Below are 22,001 nucleotides of genomic sequence, written 5' to 3' on the forward strand. Positions count from 1 at the left end.
TGTGCTGTTTGCTTAAAGAAATTTCTGTAAGAAATATTCTAAATATAGAAATAAATATACTAGACATCCCTAATTTTGGAAATAAATTGATCCAATTTAGAAGGATGGGAGCGTCCACTCGGCATAAATTGGGTTAAGAAGAGTAAGACAGCATACTTCTCCTTCAGCTATCTTTCTCTCTAAATATCGAATTGAAACTGTGTGCAGTGCTCTCCAAGTGTCTCTAAATATCGAATTGAAACTGTGCGCAGTGCTCTCCAAGTGTCTCTAAATATCGAATTGAAACTGTGTGCAGTGCTCTCCAAGTCAGTTTTCTCTCTAAATATATATATCGAATTGAAACTGTGCGCAGTACTTGCCAAAACAGTTTTACTTTGCTTATATGTTTTAATTGTTTTATGCATGAATAATATCTTTGCAGTTTTAACAATCTCAAACTATTCAGTTCTTACATGTTTATGGATTACTGTAACATAAACGATTATTGAGAATACTATTACAATAATACTGGTTAAAGCGAAAAAGGAAACATTTAATATATTCTGTTTTAGGCTGAAATAAGATGGCAACATATTGAATTTAAAAACTATTTGCCTACCTTTACCAACGGCAGCGACGGTGCCGACAAAAAGTGTCGTCAACAAGAAAACGTTCATCTTGGATTGTCTGCATATAAAAAAAAACATGATAAATGGAGTTTTATTCATTATCAGAAATGTGTATACATGTTTTGACAGTTATTTATTTCAAGATAAACTTTATCGGACTATTTCGTTAAAGAGAAAATCACATTTTAAGCAGTTATTATCAAAACACATGTGATTGGATTTATTCTTGCTTCAGGGAGACTTGTTCAAATATTGTCGTAGTGTTCGAAAGTGACATTTAATGAGTTTAGTGACAAACTGCTATATTTTAAACCATTATTAAATCTAAAAATAAAAAAACAGTTACTGAGTTTGGAGCCCGGGGCCGCATTTACAAACTGATTCTTAGACTTCCGTCTCAATTAAAGAATATTCTTAAAACTTTAATGTATTAAACACTTCAAGTAAAGTCAAGTGTGGCAGTCCGCCGACACTTTTTGCCTAAATTTGATTTTCGGTAGGGAGGGAGTTCCTTGAAACTGAAAAAAACATAAAAGCGGAAAGTGTCGGCCCTGATGAGACTGTGCGGACTGCTCAGGCTAATCCGGGACGACACTTTTACGAAAATGGATTAAGCCCAGTTTTCTCAGAACGCGGCTCATTGAGTCTAAGACTATTCTTGATTCTTAAATCTATGAATTCGTTGGTGAATTCCGACCCGAAATCTCTAGAAGCACTTCTTCATCTACAAGCCTTTGTCTGTGCATGGTTATTTAAATGCTTGGGCCGTAATACACGTTTTTGTTAAATTATCGATTAAAAAGGTTAAAACGATGATCTTTTTGGTCCGATTTCCATTGATTATAATTACAAAGTAACATATATATGTAATGTTGTTTATGTCAGGAATCTTACTTCTCTTGTTTGAATATAATGCATACAATCTTTTCTGAAATTATTACACGTTTATAATTGTCATTTTCTCATACTATGAACAACGCCCTTAAGATATTTAAATGAAACGATCTCTTAATGTTATAGCAAAATATTGGTTTATGTTTCACAGATACAGTTGTGAAAAAATAGTGTTTAAAAAACGTTATTCAGTTTATTGTATTTAGTTGAGGTTATGCATTTGCTAAAACATAAATAATCTCCTTTCAAGCTAGCGACTGTTTCTTAATTGCTAAAAGTTCAGCAGTATACAACAGAAAATATCGTAATACTTGTATATTTGTAATTGTTGTAAAGTTAAAAAAAATAAACGTTTATATCATTGAAGGTTTAGTCTTCATTTTACTCCGTTGCCGCGTTGATAGTATATTCTGTATTTCGCTGTACGTTTTAAAAACCCTATCAATTGAAATGTTCAACTAACCTTGCTTGAGGAAGGATAACAAATACACCGTGGTTTGGGAATCAGGACCTTATATAATCTCCCTGCTTCCGACTGAGCAAACATTTTAACGCAGACGGATTTTTCTCATGTGCTTTAGTGTGTTTTAGAAAGGTAGAAAAGGATGGAAATGATTTGGATACATAAAATACTACGTTAAGTGTTGACAATGGAGCAGATTATCATACTCAGAATGGACATAAGAATTGTCCCAATATAAAATTTAGCCTCACTCTGGGAAAACCGTCTAATGCATGTGCGTAAAGTGTCGTCCCAGATTAGCCTTTGCCATCTGCGTGAAGTGTCATCCCAGATTAGTCTTTGCCATCTGCATAAAGTGTCGTCCCAGATTAGCCTTTGCCATCTGCGTAAAGTGTCATCCTAGATTAGTCTTTGCCATCTGCGTAAAGTGTCGTCCCAGATTAGCCTTTGCCATCTGCGTAAAGGGTCATCCCAGATTAGTCTTTGCCATCTGCGTAAAGGGTCATCCCAGATTAGCCTTTGCCATCTGCGTAAAGTGTCATCCCAGATTAGTCTTTGCCATCTGCGTAGTGTCCTCCCAGATAAGCCTTTGCCATCTGCGTAAAGTGTCGTCCCAGATTAGTCTTTGCCATCTGCGTAAAGTGTCGTCCCAGATTAGTCTTTGCCATCTGCGTAAAGTGTCGTCCCAGATTAGTCTTTGCCATCTGCGTAAAGTGTCGTCCAGATTAGTCTGTGCCATCTGCGTAAAGTGTCGTCCCAGATTAGTCTTTGCCATCTGCGTAGTGTCCTCCCAGATTAGTCTGTGCCATCTGCGTAAAGTGTCCTCCCAGATAAGCCTTTGCCATCTGCGTAAAGGGTCATCCCAGATTAGTCTTTGCCATCTGTGTAAAGGGTCATCTCAAATTAGTCTTTGCCATCTGTGTAAAGGGTCATCCCAGATTAGTCTTTGCCATCTGCGTAAAGTGTCGTACAAGATTAGTCTTTGCCATCTGCGTAAAGTGTCGTCCCAGATTAGTCTTTGCCATCTGCACAGTCAGAATAATCAGGGGCAATCCTTTAAGCTTTTATGGTATTTTTCTTTACAGGATATCTCTTCTAAGCAAAAAATCCAGTTTAGGCGCAAAGTGTCAGCCCTGATCAGCCTAATCAGACTGCACACGCTTATCTGGCACTTGCATCAAGCCTAGTTTTCCGAGAGCGTTACCTAATTATTCTCTACATTAAATACTTAGACATTATTCTCCATGTGATTCCAATAACAAGCGTTTTTTCCTACCTAGAATGGGTACGCCCATCTCATCAGCGACTGCCTGGGCCCCGTTGTCTCCAAACACGTGGTCAGTGTGGCCACACTTGGGGCAGATATACACACTCATGTTTTGTACAGTACCCAGCACAGGCACATCTACCTGTCATCAGGTAAACAGGTGGAGTACTGAGAATAACTGGACAATAATACTTCTACCACACCTCAAATAGTGCATAAAGATACCAAGTATGTTTAAAGTTAGTAAGAATGAGTTCATGTAAGTAATAATATGTCTGTCTGTCTATCTGTCAGCCTGATCGGCTGTCTGCCTGTCTGACAGCATAATATATATAATCGGTAACCCCCATAATCAAAATTTGATAAAATGACCATCCATTATGCTGTTAAAGTTTAAAAAAAAATATGTACAAAGATGTATTGAAGTACATGTATTTACTACTGTTGAAGGTCTGAAACAATTATTAAAATTATAGGATAGGAAAGACACTGCATTTCAGAAACTCATATTTTTAGCCACATGACATGTTTTGTTTGCACTGTCTCAAATGTGAATGTTTCATTAAGAGGCTAAGCTGTAACCTTTCTAAACATTTCCGCCCCTCTCCTGGCGTCAATGAGGGCTATGTCTTGAGGCGTGGATACAATAACAGCTCCTGCAAAAATGGCTGTTAATTTGTAGATCAAGTATAGCCATAGGTCATGCTTTCCATACCATGCCATTGAGAGCTGAGACACATAAATAGGTAGCTCATACACCATCAAAAAACTTTATGTTAAAAAAGGTTTGTTTATTATACCAGTATTTTGTACTAATCAGTTCAAATATGGATGATAACATATAACAGTTACCGGTACATTTCATGTACTCACATTTGTTTTTAGTGTTTACTTGTAAATTACCAGGTACCAAATATAAAATTATATTTAAAGTCAGACTTCCGTGGGTAACTAACATTAGCAAGACTAGATATTGGATGACACAGGCTTTTGGATACACTTCACTTTCTAATTATATTCTTTCTTTTTAAAGTAATATTTGAGCTATTGCCCACATGAGTCAATTACAGCATTCAATTTGAGCCACGCTCTGGGAAACAAGGGCTTAATGGATGTGCATAAAGTGTCAACCAGATTTGATTGAGCAATCTGCACAGGCTAATCAGGGACAACACTGTCCGTTTTTATGGCATTTTTATTTTAAACAAGGGCTGTTTGTAAAACATGCATGCCCCCCATATGGGCTGTCCGTTGTAGTGGCAGCCATTGTGTGATACGTTTTTTGTCACTGTGACCTTGACCTTTGACCTAGTGACCTGAAAATCAATAGGGGTCATCTGTGAGTCACGATCAATGTACCTATGAAGTGTCATGATTCTAGGCAAAAGCGTTCTTGAGTTATCATCCGAAAATTATTTTACTATTTCGGGTCACTGTGACCTTGACCTTTGACCTTGTGACCTCAAAATCAATAGGGGTATTCTGCGAGTCATAATCAATCTACCTGTGAAGTTTCATGATCCTAGTCATATGCGTTCTTGAGTTATCATCCGAAAACCATTTTACTATTTCGGGTCACTGTGACCTTGACCTTTGACCTAGTGACCTCAAAATCAATAGGGGTCATCTGCGAGTCATGATCAATCTACCCATGAAGTTTCATGATCCTAGGCGTATGCATTCTTGAGTTATCATCCGGAAACCATTTTACTATTTCGGGTCACCGCGACCTTGACCTTTGACCTAGTGACCTCAAAATCAATAGGGGTCATCTGCGAGTCATGATCAATCTACCCATGAAGTTTCATGATCCTAGGCGTATGCGTTCTTGAGTTATCATTCAAAAACCATTTAACTATTTCGGGTCACCTTGACCTTTGACCTAGTGACCTCAAAATCAATAGGGGTCATCTGCGAGTCATGATCAATGTACCTATGAAGTTTCATGATCCTAGGCCCAAGCGTTCTTGAGTTATCGTCTGACAACCACCTGGTGGCCGGACCGACCGACCGACATGAGCAAAGCAATATACCCCCTCTTCTTCGAAGGGGGGCATAAAAATACCTCTCTTTTTAGCAAAAATCCTGTTAAGGCGGAAAGTGTCACTCCAGATTTGCCTTTGCAGACTGCACAGACTAATGTGTGACGACACTTTACACACATTTATAAAACCCAGATTTTCCATTTGTATGTCATCCATTACCATTGATGGGTATGTTCTGTGATAGAGACAGCTGGGTATCTCCAGTACCGGGGGGCATGTCTATGAACAGGAAGTCCAGCGGTCGCCAGGCAATCTGCAATAAAAGATGGAGGCAAAACAACTTGAACATACATCAAACTCAATGTATCAGTCCAGATTGAGTGTTTGTACGCACAGAATCAAGTGAGCCTATGGTATTCATTAAGACTGTAAAAATACACAAAGTGAAACTTCAGCTGTACCAACAGGAGAGAAACCTTGTTATAATATGTGGTCCTATATTTATGGCAAGGGGCCAATAGCCAAACAGTGAGAACTATAAAGAATGTACTTAACAAGACACACAAGTACACATTATAAACACACTATTATGAATAAAGCTGAGGTCACGGCCTTGGAACTAACCATTGTGTTTAAAGGCTCTCAAAACCTCATACTTGGCCCAGAATTTATCACAATACATTAAAAAAATTAATTAACCTGATAACATCACACTTAAAATAAAATTGCTTTAAAAGAGAAAGCATTTCAACCAAATTAAAACTTAGTTACTGGAGATTAACCGGAGCACCAGAACTGTAACTTTTTGAGACACGATGAAATTAAACAAAAACATGTGTCAAAAAAATCACGTCTTGGACAAGCGCTGCCCATTAAAAATAAGTCTGTTTTACTTGTTTTCTGGATAAATAACATGTGAGGTTTTAGTGCCTCAAACTGGTTTAAGGCCCCCGATGTGTTTTTGCAATGACCGTTCCAAAGTGGTGACCTTAGATTTAGAAATCAGTCATTGTCAATTGTTAGTCTATTTCATGTTTTTGCATTGTAAAGTTTGCTCATGTGCAATATAAGTGAATATCTCTGGTCTAAGAATGAGGTTAGGCGCCCATAAGACAGTTCAAACTCCAAAATCATGCAATGGTTTGCACTGACTGTTCCAAGGCCATTACCCCTCAGTAACAAGTCATTCCAGGCACCCTTCCTGGAGATCTTTCTGAACTAGTTCTACCCAGGGCATGGACTACATAAATCTCACATATAAGCCTACAATGTCTTATGCAATCAAGCTAAAACAAAACAGTTAACCATTTCCAGCAAAGTGAAAATAGCTACATTCAAACAGCATAAAACCAGAACAGCCTGCGAGTAACTCGCAGTCTGTTCAGGTTTTATGGTATTTGCTTCTCATAAGCATCTTAGGGTTGAAAATGAAGCAATTAAAACTTGAATCTCCTAAGAAAGGTCTTAAATTAAATTTGATTTGCTAAAGGGCTTCAAGCGCGTCAAAATGCTTATTTGAGCTGTAAAGTGTTAAGAATGGATTTCTGTGAGGAAGAGACATTCTTTAAATGGAAAATACCGCAAAAGCGGAAAGTGTCGTCCCTAATAAGCCTGTGCAAACAACACATGCTAATCTGGGATTACACTTTACACACATGCATTAAGCCCAGTTTTGTTTGTTAAAAGGAACATCCACTGACCTGCCTGATAAGCCTCTGTACGGCTGACATCACCATGGGACCACGCCACACGATGGGGGACTTCTCATCCACCAGGAAACCCATGGACATGCTGAAATATTTGAGAATATATTTGTGGATATATTGTTCTGAGAAAACTGGGCTTAATGCATGTGCATAAAGTGTTGTCCCACTTTAGCCTGTGCTATCCACACAGACTTATATGGGAGGACACTTTACACCTAAACTGGATTTTCACTAAGAAGAGACGTCCTTATTACAAAAGATACCATAAAAGGGAAAAGTGTTGTCCCTGTTAAGCCTGTGCAAACCCAGGACCTCCAGAAGTTAAAGCAAACTCGCTTCACCACGCATGCTTACAAAAATTGTTAGGTTAATTAAAACCCTATGTCTCTATTAGATGTTAAAGCTTAATTATAAAACAAACGCTCTATAATTTTTACGGTTTCCATTCATGATTATGAATAAATGAGCATATGATTTTGACATTTTGCTCATAGTCAGGAGTGCTTGTTTGAATATAATGCATACATTCATTTTTTGAAATATGACAGTTTTTGAAAGTCTCTTTAAGCCAGCAACATGCTGAAATGGTGAAAAGTTTGCATGTATGGTATACCAATTAGGGAATAGCTGAAGAAATACTTATGAGAGTTTTAGTTAAAGCTTGATATTGTAAATCAGGTGGCTTACTGATTAAATCTTATTATTCCCTATAAGTGGTAAAGGGTTAAAGCTTGATATTATAAATCAGGTGGCTTACTGATTAAATCTTATTATTCACTATAAGTGGTAAAGGGTTAAAGCTTGATATTATGAATCAGGTGGCATACTGATTAAATCTTATTATTCACTATAAGTGGTAAAGGGTTAAAGCTTGATATTATGAATCAGGTGGCTTACTGATTAAATCTTATTATTCACTATAAGTGGTAAAGGGTTAAAGCTTGATATTATGAATCAGGTGGCTTACTGATTAAATCTTATTATTCACTATAAGTGGTAAAGGGTTAAAGCTTGATATTATGAATCAGGTGGCTTACTGATTAAATCTTATTATTCACTATAAGTGGTAAAGGGTTAAAGCTTGATATTATGAATCAGGTGGCATACTGATTAAATCTTATTATTCACTATAAGTGGTAAAGGGTTAAAGCTTGATATTATGAATCAGGTGGCTTACTGATTAAATCTTATTATTCACTATAAGTGGTAAAGGGTTAAAGCTTGATATTATGATTCAGGTGGCTTAATGATTAAATCTTATTATTCACTATAAGTGGTAAAGGGTTAAAGCTTGATATTATGAATCAGGTGGCTTACTGATTAAATCTTATTATTCACTATAAGTGGTAAAGGGTTAAAGCTTGACATTATGAATCAGGCGGCATACTGATTAAATCTTATTATTCACTATAAGTGGTAAAGGGTTAAAGCTTGATATTATGAATCAGGTGGCTTACTGATTAAATCTTATTATTCACTATAAGTGGTAAAGGGTTAAAGCTTGATATTATGAATCAGGTGGCATACTGATTACATCTTATTATTCACTATAAGTGGTAAAGGGTTAAAGCTTGATATTATGAATCAGGTGGCATACTGATTAAATCTTATTATTCACTATCAGTGGTAAAGGGTAAAAGCTTGATATGATGAATCAGGTGGCTTACTGATTAAATCTTATTATTCACTATAAGTGGTAAAGGGTTAAAGCTTGATATTATGAATCAGGTGGCATACTGATTAAATCTTATTATTCACTATAAGTGGTAAAGGGTTAAAGCTTGATATTATGAATCAGGTGGCTTACTGATTAAATCTTATTATTCACTATAAGGGGTAAGGGTTAAAGCTTGATATTATGAATCAGGTGGCATACTGATTAAATCTTATTATTCACTATAAGTGGTAAAGGGTTAAAGCTTGATATTATGAATCAGGTGGCTTACTGATTAAATCTTGTTATTCACTATAAGTGGTAAAGGGTTAAAGCTTGATATTATGAATCAGGTGGCTTACTGATTAAATCTTATTATTCACTATAAGTGGTAAAGGGTTAAAGCTTGATATTATAAATCAGGTGGCATACTGATTTAATCTTATAATTCACTATAAACAGTTACATCACATTACCATTTTATTCCATAGTTTGTCAATGGCACCATCTCATTCCCTGCAAAGATTTAATGACATTTTCAATTTTTTGTGATGGAAGAAATGTTAACAGAGCATCTACAAGCATTTTCTCATTTTCAAAATTATACTGCCAAGCTCCAAAGCTGAAAAACTACCTAAGTGTATTTTTCAAAGTTTATGAGGACATTGGGAGTCAGAGATTGCATTACCGGTATATGAGGACTTGTAGAGTGTTCCAGCACTTCTTCTAGCATACGAAGCATACACAAGTTGGGACCAACAGATGGGATTTCAAGATGTTCAGTTTTGGTGTGGTCTTATGCTGTGAGGCAAAATTGAAGAAACGTCACCTATCTGGTTTGTTAGTTGGTCAATATGCCAAATAGGTGGCGTTTCCTCTGGGTACTTCGGCTTCCCTCCACAACACAAGACAACACCAAAATTCAAAAATCTTTCAGTAACAACTAAATAGCTAAAAATTGCAGCCATAATTCGAAATTCTTCCTAACTTTTGTGAGTCTAGTAAGTTCATTAGGTGGAGTGCTTGGACACACTCCGAGTCCACTCATGATGCAGCCTAAGGCGTGGAGGGATCTCATAAACTTTTAAATACACATAGTGAATGTTATCAAATTTACACTTTATGTAGTGTAAAATGTAAAACACAAATAAGTGGTCTGAAAATTAAATCTTAATAATTATAGAACAAATCAAATATAATAAAATATTGCTGAATTTGTCAGAAGTGTCTAATTATCTTGTGAAAAGACTGAAAACCCTGTTTTTCAGAATAACCTTGAACTCTCATTAAAGAGCAGGAACTATGGGCACCTACAAGTACTCACTGTCATTCAGTAGAGGTTCACCCTTCAGATTCATCATCATTGGTATTGATGGGTCAAACACGTCTGCATCTAGTAGACCTACCTGCTTGGACTGTAACATAAAAAAGAAAGCATCTGCACCTAGAAGATCTTCTTGCTTGGACTGTATTATGAAATAAACACAATCTTCCACAAATGGCAATTCCCACTGTGGGAGCATTATTTAGATCTTTCCCTTAGACATCACAAACTGATTCTCCCAGGAAATAGACGCAAATCGCATTCTTCAGATCTCTCCTTAAGACATCATGTACTGATTCTCCCAGGAAAAAGACACAAATCATTTCAATAAGCCTCAGGCTTTCGATGCAATCAAGCTTAAATTAATAAGTTTAAACTAGTAGTAATTTGAAATGTTATCAAATTTTTGCTAATCAGTCAAAGCATTTTACAAAACAGCATGTTTTTTGTATGTGCTATTAGAATGAGTAGTGCTTTATATTTGTGATTTTGGATGAATGGCAATACATATCCTCATTAAACAAGAACTGTCCGAAGGGAGCTCGCTGGACTATTCTTCCACCAGTAAATTGTGGAAGATTCTTTTAAATGTTAATTGCCACATAGTTTCTGGACTTGTGTGTGAGAAATGTGTGTTCTGCTTTCAACCTATATTAATCTTATTATCTCTTTATATGTGTACTTATATAATTATTTCGTGTTGTGGCAACAATGCAATCAGTTTTAGATTCAAAGTCTTAAAATAATATTTATTTGATATGCCATCAGCAAGCCTGTCCACAACTTGCAAGTGTTCGATGGTAATACTCACTGGTTCATTTGCTGCCATTGCAAGAGCCAAGTTCACTGTAAAATAAAAGCTATTGAAATTAGTGTTTGCAGGATCTCACACTTTACAATTTGAGGGAAATTGGAATGAACCAATAAAATCATTTACAATGCAACAGATAATTATTCAGATTAAATTAAATATAACAATGTTGGTTAAAAAATATAATTCAAAGTGCTTTTAGAACATTACAAAGGGGCTGTCAAGTTTATTGTCTTTTTAATCCCATTTTACGCTTTTAGACATGGAAAATGAACTAGCACTGTCTGACTAGCATAAAATGAATCTAACTTGGCTGATGGCATTGCTCACTAGCCAAGTAGGCAAGTAGAATTTTAAACAGCCACTAAGGTAAAAAAAAGCAAGGGTTAACAATTATGTTAGCCCACAGCAAGGCTGATAGATAAGGCCAGTCATCACAGTATAACAGGAATAGCAACCATAACATGTTACCAGCAGTGGTTGATTTTCCGACACCTCCCTTTCCTGATGCCACAACTATCACAGTTTTAACACCATCTATGGGCTGCTTGCGAGGCAGGCCCCTAGCCATCACCTTTCTCTGGTGTTCTGTTAGGTCTCCGCCTTTTATTCCCTGTATTATGTGAGTACAATGTCTCATCACATCATTAACTCATTACTGGCCTAATGGTATTATCTAAATTATTACTGCCATGACCTTCTATACACTATAAGCGGGAGTATTGAGTCATTAAAGTATCAAAGTCATTACTGTGTTTATTTAACATATTTACCTACCAGTATTCTTAGATTTTCTTCAGAATGTATTTCAAGATCTAACAGAATCACCTAAAGCAGAGTAAAACTGACTCTGTACAACTACAAAAGCCCTGTCACCAGGTTGTTTTGTTACGTTTGGAATATCCTCCAGTGACCAAATACCAAAAAACAAGTAACAGAACTTCTTAACTAATGCAAACAATGCAACAACCAAGGATTAACCTTCAAAGAATTACGTATTTATTATTATTTACCATTACATCCATGTCAATTTTTTTTATAGCATGTTGATCCAGGCAAAGCTAATAATTCCATAAACACTTTAATAGCATTCACTTCTTGCATGATTGACCTATTTCTGGTGACAAAAGGGAGAGTAGTCCATTGCAATTGGCAGTAAACGTGTTGTGTTACAGGGTTTTTTTTGGCCCGATTTTATAGCCGAAATTCGGCTATGTTCCCAATCCCAAAAAGTATACTTTTTTCCCAAAATGTGGCAAAAATTTTCCAATTTCCAAAAAAAAACAAAAAAAAATAATTTTTTTGTTTGTTTTTTTTTTGTTTTTAGAAAGATGTCTAATGTATATTTTATCTCGTTTTTAATTCAATTACATCTAACAAAGTATTATATGATTTTGTTCTTTTAATTTGAATGATTATAAAGGGTTATATCAAATTTAGTATTTCCCTAATCAGTGGACTTTTCGTGTGGAAAAAAAATGCTAATTAATTTATTTTCCCAATTTCATGAAAATGCCAATAAAATTCCCAATTCCAAAGCCATGGGCTATCTTCCCAAAAAGTGGAAAAAAAACCCTGTGTTAAAACCAGTGGGGGAAGTCTGCTTCATTTTGCCATGTATGAGGAAATTTCTTAAAGGGGACCAATAGAATGTTAAAATGTATGGAATGTGGATAAATCTGGATTATTTTAGTTGAAGTAAGTAAAACATGTTTTCCCTCTTTTTGCCGTATTTGAATTTATTTTCAATCGTAGTAATGTTAGTAAAAAAAAAATACTTGGAGTGCATGCATGTGAAGTCATCACTATAGTCTCTTTCTTAATGTGAACAAAATCACAGGCAATAGGTCTTCACCGATAATAAGTCACCCTATGGCATTAATTCTTCTTGAATGCTCTGAGCTTTTATGAGTACATACGTACAGCAACCCGGAGGGTCAATATAGCTGGGAGTTGGATTATTGCAACTACCTACGACATTTGGTCATAATGTTGGCCACATGTTTGTTACAAATGATTTTTTTCAATTTCTTGTAAAACATTGTGTCAACATGTGTCTGCATTTTTTTCAGATTTGTTTTACCGGTTAACGGAGTGTGGAAGTCCACAACACCAACATAACAAATACAACATCCGAAACAAATCTAAATCCGAAATATAAACATTATAAGTAAACAATACAGTTCCGCGTACCAAAGGATTGTCATGACTAGACATCCGATGTGTTTGAAAGAAGAGCCGTTGCTGACATATGACCCGCTTAGTTGCATTCATAATTTATGTTCTAATTTATAAAATGTTGGACGGTATATTTTCAATGTTATTGAGATTTACTTATTGAGTATGTTCCCGTGTAATCACCGGTTACCTCTTAGAAGGAGAGTTCATATTCAAGAAAATCTGTTAATTAAAGGAAGTTTGCAGGTACATTGACCTTTTGCAATTGTTTCCAAAATTGGTTCTCTAATGTATGTTATTCTCTTATAATAAATAAGTTTTTGCACTAATATACAATGTATGATCAAAACCGAAATATCGGCGTGTCATCAAAAAAGGTTACACAATACTATTGTCTTAATTTGTAAGGCTATTTCTTATATATGTTGTGTACAGACTGAATATGTTACTATTCGATAATTTTTGTTTAAACACAAGAACAACAAAAACCGTCCCCAGGGGGTATGGCCTTTTTGCCAATAATATTCAAAGGTTTTATGTTTGTGCACTCATTGAACACAAACCTTATGCAGACTGCCATCAGTCTATTATAAACTGGCTCAGGAGCATTGTCTCTTTTAAAAAAAATCACTTTTGGTTTAATCACTTCCTCAAATTTATTATTTATCATTTTTGGGTTTCTTGATAATCATCATGACACTTTGAGTGTGTGTGTGTGTGCATTTCAAAGTTTATGAGGTCCTTCCGTGCCTGAGGCTGTATAATGTGTGGCCTCGGTGTGTGGCCCAGCATACCTACCTAAATAACTTACTAGACTCACGAAAGTTGTGAATAATTGTGAATTTAAGCTGCAATTTCAAGCTTCTTAGTTTAACTGAATTTTTTTAAGTTTTGATGAGGTCTTGTGTTTTGGCGAGAAGCCAGAGTACCTGGCGGAAACCCCACCAGTCCAGTATGGTGACCTAACAAAACTCACATTATTTCGGGAACAGAGATCTAAGTTGGGTCGCTTAGGCGAAAAGCGTGTGTACCAACCACTGCGCTTACTGATGTGGCATAATGGATATGGTGTCTGCTTAGCGACCGGGAGGTTACAGGTTGGATCTCTACTGTGGGAGCGTTCTTTATATCTCCCCCAAGACACTAAGTACTGGTTATAGGCCCAGGAAACAGACCCAATAGCATTTCAAATAAGCCTGAACCTTTCGATGCAATGGAGCTAAAATAAATAGGTTTAAACTAAACTATCTGGAACGCCATAAAGACTCCAAGAAAAAATATTTTGGCTATCTTAATACTCCTAGCATAGCCCCCAGGGTCAAAAGGAGAACTGTGTATTTTAAGGTAAGTATCGTTCTGTGTGCGCCTTTAAAAGTTATAATTTTCCCTATCAGCCAAAACTACTAAGCCCCATCTAATGAATGTATAGCCCACAAAGAAGCACATTTGAAAGGAAAGAAAATCCCTCATATATACTTATAGCACAGCCTTTGGACCTATACTAGGAGTATAACTGTTCAAGTGCATGTTCCGTTTACCACTGCATTGGAACTCAAATGCAGATAAAACTTAGTGCCAGTTCGATATTTCTGCCGTCGGCACATCAATCTATTTTAAGATAGCTTTCATTCAAAATTAAAACATTTATTCTCTATATTTAAAGGACCTCTAAGACTAATTTTGGTAACTCTGGTTTGAACTTAAATTGTTTTAATGTTTAAGGGCCTTTGACACTTCAAAATTGTTTTAATTTTTAAGGGCCTTTGACACTTCAAAATTTTACATATAAGGCATGTATACAATTTAATCAAACTACTGGTAAGTTTGATATTGTCATAAAACTTCATTTGTTGTAAATACCTTGTACCAAGACACTCCAGCCCCTTGGGATTACATCAGGTCACTGTTACTAAAAATTTCCAAATGTATTGAACTGAATTTCTTGATTACAAATTACTTCTTGTAATGAAATTCAACATGTAAATAACTTTTATTCAGACCATTGCATGAGGTCATTTTTTCTGTTGGTAAAAATTAAAAAAATGTTTTCTGCTTAGTAACTCAAAAACAAATTGAGATATTCTCGTGCAACTACATACATAGATGTGTTACATCAAAACTTAAGTTGAGCTTGCCGACGGGGTCAATGTCACTGTTACAAAGTGAAGATAAATGGTTTTGGCTCAAAAACTCTATGACCAAATTGAGCTTTTGTATTGAAAATACATACATAAGTGCCTTATATCCAGATCTAACATGTGATTGCATATTGTGCTGGTTGAAAATCCAAGTCAATTTGAGTAAAAATTGAAGAATTGTTTGTTCTCAATGACATGAAAACAAATTAAGCGATTTTAATGAAACTTGATACATAAATTCTTTATGTCTCTTGCTTGCTCATGCTGGGATCTGATGAAGGTCAAGGTCACTGTTTAGTAATATAGACACATTGTAATGAGAAAACTATGAAATTTTCAATAAGAACAATAATCAGTTTGAAGAAATAAATGTGCAAATAAAATAATGGCCCATTTTCAATATTATTTGCAAATATGGTTAAGGGTCACAAAAACGTGTACATTAATGGGGAATAACACTACTTCCATGTACTAGTGGCATTAAATTACTAGTGGCAGGGAGTTGGCACTGGTTGACAATATTGAGCTATATTTTATATAGATAATAATGTCTTGCAACAATAAATATTATTACAATAGGTATAACCACATATGACATTTAACACACATTTAAATGTCTCACTATAGCCCCATAATGGAATCAGCTGTAACAGAAAGAGATGAGAGTGGATGTGAGAAGACCTCTGAGCTTGCAATACAAATCTACGATTCCAGCAACAATCAGCACAGTGAAATGGGAAACTCTGAAAAGGAAACAATATATATGGCTACAACACAGAAGGAAAAACGGCCGCCAGTGAGAATTATTGTTATTCTAGATATTTAGCTTAATATCTGATCACAAAGTTGTCATGATGAGCTATTGTGATCACCCTACCTGTACATGTATGTTTGGCGCCATGCCATTTTCGGTGTGGGTTTTGTGATGTGCGTAGTCAACTTTTAGCTTCTTACGACTCTAGAGGCCACATGTTTCATCCAAGCTTAATTACACTCAGTCAGAATGTTTATTTAGACAATATCTAGGCCTAGTTTGATTCTTGGTTATGTGTGTTCAAAAACTAGATGACCAGGTCAAATCTTCGAAACTCTTTGTAACCACTTTAGAGGCCAAATTTATTACTCAAATTTGCCAAAAAATAGTCAGAATGTTTATCTTGACAATATCAAGAATGGCTCAAATATGGGACGTGCTTAAAAAAAACAAGGTTTAATCTTTCAAAAACGTCTTACCAAATAAGAGGCTATATTTATGACTCGTCTTGATGAAACATGGTTAGAATGTTTATCTTCACCATGTCTATGTCAAGTTTTAATCTGGGTCATGTGTGTCCACAAACTAGGTCACAAGGTAAAATCTTAGAAAAACTTATTTACCACTCTAGAGGTCACATTTATAATTAAATCTTTATGAAACTCGTTCAGAATGTTTATCTTGACAATATAAAGGCCAAGTTTGAATGTGGGTCACATGAATTTAGAAACTAGGTCATAGGTCAAGTCTAAAAAAAACTTGTGACCACTAATAGACAGGGATCATATTTTTTTCGGTTTTGTCGGTCCTAGACCGATTGGGGTCGTGAAAGACCGATTGAAAATCCCAAACAGTCGGTCCGATTCTGTGTGCTAAAATTACCATGTCATGAAATCGATTACACAGTGCACATGCTAACATAGATCTACCCTAATTACATTCTTATCTCGAGTAGGTGTGAAAACCATTCACTGCAGTCTCTAAACCGGTCAGGACCAGTTTATTGCGTGTCAGCCGACTAGTATCATAGTATGACCCCAAGCAGCGAAAATTCGCGCGGTTGTGTATTAGTCATGCGTGAATAACCCCGTGTCAATAACCATCGATAATTTCACTGGCTTATACCTAGCACACTAATCGGTCCATTATGTGTCAAGTCGTTGTCAGTTACTTCGGAGATGAAAACTTCAATGTTCATAATCCTCGTGGAAAGTGTGCATTTCATGCATGATACAGTTAACTTTCATATAAACAAAGAAGAAAATCGGATATTCTTCAATAATTCATAATTATTGTGGGCGGACCGTATACACTGAAAACACGCGCTGTAACTAAACAAAACATGCCGATACATTTTCCACCAGCGTAATAATCCGGCAATAAATAAATGAAAGTACAGCCGAAAGTTATGTTTATGGGCGGAACTTCACATAAAATAGTACACAAGAAAAATAATATACATTGTATAAATCTTTAGTAAAAATCGTGTTAGAATCAAAATAATTCGTGTACTTAATCGTTTGTTGTATAACTCACCACCGGAAGTTTAGATGCGTGGTTTCAAATCACTCGTGCTTCGCACTCGTGATTTATCCTTACGCATCTTAACTATCGGCCGTGGTTTTTTTGACAATAAACTATAACGTACACGAATTATTTCGCAACTATTTGGTTTTGTTGTTGCCAGTATCCAACCTACGCACAGACATTTATGAGGTTCAGTGCATGTATGTAAGCTATTATCGAGTCGACAACGATTTAAAACATCGGTATAGACTTACACAGATAAATTATAGATTTTGACAACGATGAAAAAAAGTCAGATACATCAGCACACGAAACAACAATAAAAGAGAAAAAATATCATAAAACCAATTGAGAAAACTCGTATGTTCCGTTTAAAAAAGATGCCAAAGGCAATTTAACTTGTACATTTATTATACCACCTTCATGAATGGCAAAATCAATGGTATATATGTTAACGTAATTTGTCATGATTTCGGATATAAATTTTCGGACACTTTTCCCCCATTTAAATCCAGACCGATTGATGTTGCGGGAAAATATGATCCCTGCTAATAGAGGTACACATTTATTACTCAAGCTTCATGAAACTTGATTGTTTATACTGACAATATCTACATGTAGGTCAAGTTTGAATATGGGTCAGATGCGTCTTAAATGTACTTTTCCAGGTCAAATCTTAACAAATAATTGTGCCCATTTTAGGCCCCTATTAATGACTCAGTTTTGATAAAACTTGGTCAGAATGTTTATCTTGACAATATGAAGGCCATGTTTGTATTTGGGTCAAGTGGGGTCAAAAAGCTAGATCACCGTCAAATCTTCAATAATTGGTGTCTGTGACTCATGTGAACTCATGGCCCTCTTGTTTGTTTGAAGATGTTGGTGAGGATTAATGGTGAAGAATTCTTTCATGTTCTCTCATAATCCAGTCGGACAATGTTTAGTGTTAAAAAAGACAATGAATATGTGTTAAATTCAATTTCTATACAATCCAACCTGAGAACAGCTTTCAGTCAAGATAAAATGGCCAAAGTGAAGAAGATGACCAATGCTATCAGTTGGTCAGTTGACAGTATTAGTTGGATGAGTCGTTACCCAATCCAGTCGTTTGCATACAGTTTTATGTAAACAAAGGCTCATTGTAGATAACATTTCTTATAACAAATTATTTGTGTCATTAGGTCATGTACAAATAGCGGAATCGTTGTTATAAACTATGCCTGGTTGGACTGTATAAAAAAAAGTTTGGTTTGAAGCACCTTGTATCTTTCTAGCTATAGATCTTTCCCTATTATAGTTTAATATGAGCACAATTGTATACACTCTGCCTCTGAATCATTTTTCATTTATTATCTTTTCATTGAACTTCTTCATTAAACTAAATTTGTCAAATTCATACTACTGTATTTCTTGTGCTTTCACATATGAGCTGTGCTCTGTGAAATCTGGGCTTATGCATCTGCGCACAGTGTTATCCCATATTAGCCTGTGTGGTCCTCACAGGCAAATCAGGGACAAGTTTTTCTGCCTAAACTGGATTTTTGTTTCCAAGCAACCTGCTTCAAAACAAACAATGCCATAAAACCAGAAAGTGTTTTCTCTGATTAGTCTGTGCGAACTGCAATCTGAGACAACACCTTATGCACGTGCATAAAGCCCCTTTTCTCAGGAAGTGGCTCATATTCACAAAATGTTTTAGAGATCAGAAAGGAAGAGACGACGTCATGAAGAACTTTTGCTTAGAAAGCGTGAAAACAGGAAGAAAAAGAAAATGGAAATGAAGGAAAGAAAAAGAGAACATGCAGAAACACAATCTGATGGTAAGTTTCTGCATACTGTAAAATAATAACTATTTGTAGGGACATTAATTTTCATTCATTTTGTGGGTTGACTGATCCACAAATTAAACAAAAACACATGGGAAAATGACAGACAAGAATTTCTCTCTTTAAAAAAAATTAGAAATCCTCAAATTGACATGACCACAAAAAGTCATGTTTTGAAAAACCACATGACAAAAAATAAATAAATTATTTACCAGTAGACGGTTTCACTTTAATAACTGTTTTCCCAAGGATTTGTCCAATTTATCATGGTAGTATCAATATGATATTGCTTTCAGTGAAATGAAAGATCCAGACTGTTTGAACTCAACGATATCATGTTTGCAATATATTAATTCAAATGGTAAAAGTAGTTTCTTAAAAAAGCAGTTTGCTGCTCAAAGGGATTTTTCATAAATACCAGTATATCATATTTATTATACACTGAAAACAAATCTACCTTTTTATATGTCAGATGCAAATTCAAAGGCTGGAATGAGATCTCGGGAAGAAGTTCGACAGCGCTGTGAAGAAGGCATGAAGACCGGCCAGATCATCTGTATTGACTGTAGTCTAGAACACCTGATGAGTAGCAAGGTAAGTGAAGGCAGGCCAGATCATCTGTATTGACTGAAGTCTTGAACACCTGATGAGTAGCAAGGTAAATGAAGACTGGCGAGATCATCTGTATTGACTGTAGTCTAGAACACCTGATGAGTAGCAAGGTAAATGAAGACAGGCCAGATCATCTGTATTGACTGTAGTCTAGACCACCTGATGAGTGGCAAGGTAAATGAAGACTGGCCAGGTCATCTGTATTGACTGTAGTCTAGACCACCTGATGAGTAGCAAGGTAAATGAAGGCAGGCCAGATCATCTGAATTGACTGTAGTCTAGAACACCTGATGAGTAAGTAGCAAGGTAAATGAAGACTGGCCAGGTCATCTGTATTGACTCTAGTCTAGAACACCTGATGAGTAGCAATGTAAATGAAGACTGGCCAGGTCATCTGTATTGACTGTAGTCTAGAACACCTGATGAGTAGCAAGGTAAATGAAGACTGGCCAGATCATCTGTATTGACTGTAGTCTAGAACACCTGATGAGTAGCAAGGTAAATGAAGACTGGCCAAGTCATCTGTATTGACTGTAGTCTAGAACACCTGATGAGTAGCAAGGTAAATCAAGACAGGCCAGATCATCTGTATTGACTGTAGTCTAGAACACCTGATGAGTAGCAAGGTAAATGAACACTGGCCAGGTCATCTGTATTGACTGTAGTCTAGAACACCTGATGAGTAGCAAGGGAAATGAAGACTGGCCAGGTCATCTGTCTCGACTGTAGTCTAGAACACCTGATGAGTAGCAAGGTAAATGAAGACTGGCCAGGTCATCTGTATTGACTGTAGTCTAGAACACCTGATGAGTAGCGAGGTAAATGAAGACTGGCCAGGTTATCTGTATTGACTGAAGTCTATAACACCTGATGAGTAACAAGGTAAATAAACACTGGCCAGGTCATCTGTATTGACTGTAGTCTAGAACACCTGATGAGTAGCAAGGTAAATGAAGACTGGCCAGATTATCTGTATTGACTATAGTCTAGAACACCTGATGAGTAGCAAGGTAAATGAAGACTGGCCAGGTCATCTGTATTGACTGTAGTCTAGAACACCTGATGAGTAGCAAGGTATGGATAGATAAACACATCACTGTATGTATATAGATGGACCTTGCTCTGTGAAAAAGGGGTTTAATGCATGTGTGTAAAGTGTCGGCCCAGATTAGCCTGTGCAGTCTGCTCAGGCTAATCAGGGAGGACACTTTCCACTTTTATGGTATTTTTGGTTTACAGAAAGTCTCTTCTTAGCAAAAATCCAGTGTAGGCGGAAAGTGTCATCCCTGATAAGCCTGTGTGGACTACACAGGCTAATCTGGAATGACACTTTATGCACATGCATTAAACCCCCTTTTTCACAGAGCACGGCCCATATATATATATATATATAATTTAAAATCTGAACACCCAGAATATAGTTTACCAGAATTTGCCGGCTATAAGCCAATGTAAAAATATTCTGCCATGGTATGTTGGGCCTCAGCAACTGATATCAGGACAATAGACCTTGGTCAGGTGGTTATAATTGAGTACAGAAGGCCATGACAGAAGGCCATGACATTGGTTAATGACCAAGTTTGTGATGCAAGAACTCTTACAAAGTCTAAGATTGTCTGACAAGTTTAGTGACCAATATTATAGCAAAATAACATTTCTTTAGATCTCTTCAAATGACAAAATCACATCATTGTAAGGCTATGCAGTTCAAATTGAAGACAATACGAAAGAAGATTTAAACTTCAGCACATCAAAGTCAGAGCGTTGAAATTCCAGCTTACAAGATATAATCAAAAAACTTTTTACAATTTTAGCTCGGGTGTTTTCGGAGAAAACCTGAGGTATCGTTATAGCCAGCTCGTCGTGTCGCGTCGTCTGCGTCGTGCTAGAACCATAACATTTTGTTTACCTTTTGAACATTGGCTCTAAAATCAAAGTGCTTCCACCTACAACTTTGAAACTTCATATGTAGCTGCACCTTGATGAGTTCTACAAGCCACAACCATTTTTGGGTCACTAGGTCAAAGGTCAAGGTCACTGTGACCTCTAAAAAAAATAATATTCTGACAAGTCTTCATGTATTCAAAACTGCATCCGCAGCCGAGCGTTTGCACCCGATCCCTTGCTCTGTTTTTAATTCATCAGTGTTTGAACTGTGTAGAAAATTATGCCTAATTTATGAAAATAAATGTAATTTACTGGGCAGTTCATACACAGATAAAATGCAGAAAAGGTACTACTAGTATTCCGTTCT

At 36.2% G+C, this 22,001-nt stretch overlaps 3 protein-coding genes across 12 annotated transcripts in view; 1 reads left to right on the forward strand and 2 right to left on the reverse strand.

Moving 5' to 3' along the window:
- Positions 1-22,001, reverse strand: part of LOC127839085 (fibroin heavy chain-like) — a 278,358-nt gene that overhangs the window by 7,785 nt on the left and 248,572 nt on the right. The window lies entirely within an intron of this gene.
- Positions 326-13,054, reverse strand: LOC127839093 (iron-sulfur protein NUBPL-like). 5 transcript variants are annotated; one of them, XM_052367300.1, is made up of 10 exons: positions 12,906-13,054; positions 11,184-11,325; positions 10,713-10,747; positions 9,902-9,992; positions 9,054-9,093; positions 6,918-7,008; positions 5,437-5,530; positions 3,815-3,888; positions 3,242-3,374; positions 326-666 (listed from the first exon to the last, which is right to left on the reverse strand). In XM_052367300.1, exons 1-10 carry the CDS (start codon positions 12,984-12,986, stop codon positions 653-655), a joined length of 795 nt encoding a protein of 264 aa, XP_052223260.1. In that variant the 5' UTR covers positions 12,987-13,054; the 3' UTR covers positions 326-652. The 5 variants fall into 5 exon arrangements, with proteins under 5 accessions (XP_052223260.1, XP_052223262.1, XP_052223261.1 ...); XM_052367302.1 differs by lacking the exon at positions 326-666 and adding an exon at positions 2,605-2,633; XM_052367301.1 differs by lacking the exon at positions 326-666 and adding an exon at positions 2,640-2,669.
- The window catches only part of LOC127839089 (tRNA methyltransferase 10 homolog B-like), a 90,401-nt gene continuing 81,396 nt past the window's right edge, over positions 12,997-22,001 (forward strand). For 3 of the 6 annotated variants that reach the window (XM_052367284.1, XM_052367285.1, XM_052367286.1), the window contains exons 1-3: positions 15,656-15,824; positions 19,009-19,129; positions 19,608-19,729. In XM_052367284.1, coding sequence (XP_052223244.1) covers positions 15,663-15,824; positions 19,009-19,129; positions 19,608-19,729 — 405 coding nt within the window. In that variant the 5' untranslated portion in view covers positions 15,656-15,662. Of the gene's footprint in view, positions 13,137-13,881; positions 14,235-15,655; positions 15,914-19,008; positions 19,130-19,607; positions 19,730-22,001 lie in introns of those variants that run through there. The other 3 variants (XM_052367287.1, XM_052367288.1, XM_052367289.1) reach the window with 3 other exon arrangements.

The sequence above is a fragment of the Dreissena polymorpha genome, chromosome 7 (assembly GCF_020536995.1).
Source record: "Dreissena polymorpha isolate Duluth1 chromosome 7, UMN_Dpol_1.0, whole genome shotgun sequence".
Classification (NCBI taxonomy): Eukaryota; Metazoa; Mollusca; class Bivalvia; order Myida; family Dreissenidae; genus Dreissena; species Dreissena polymorpha.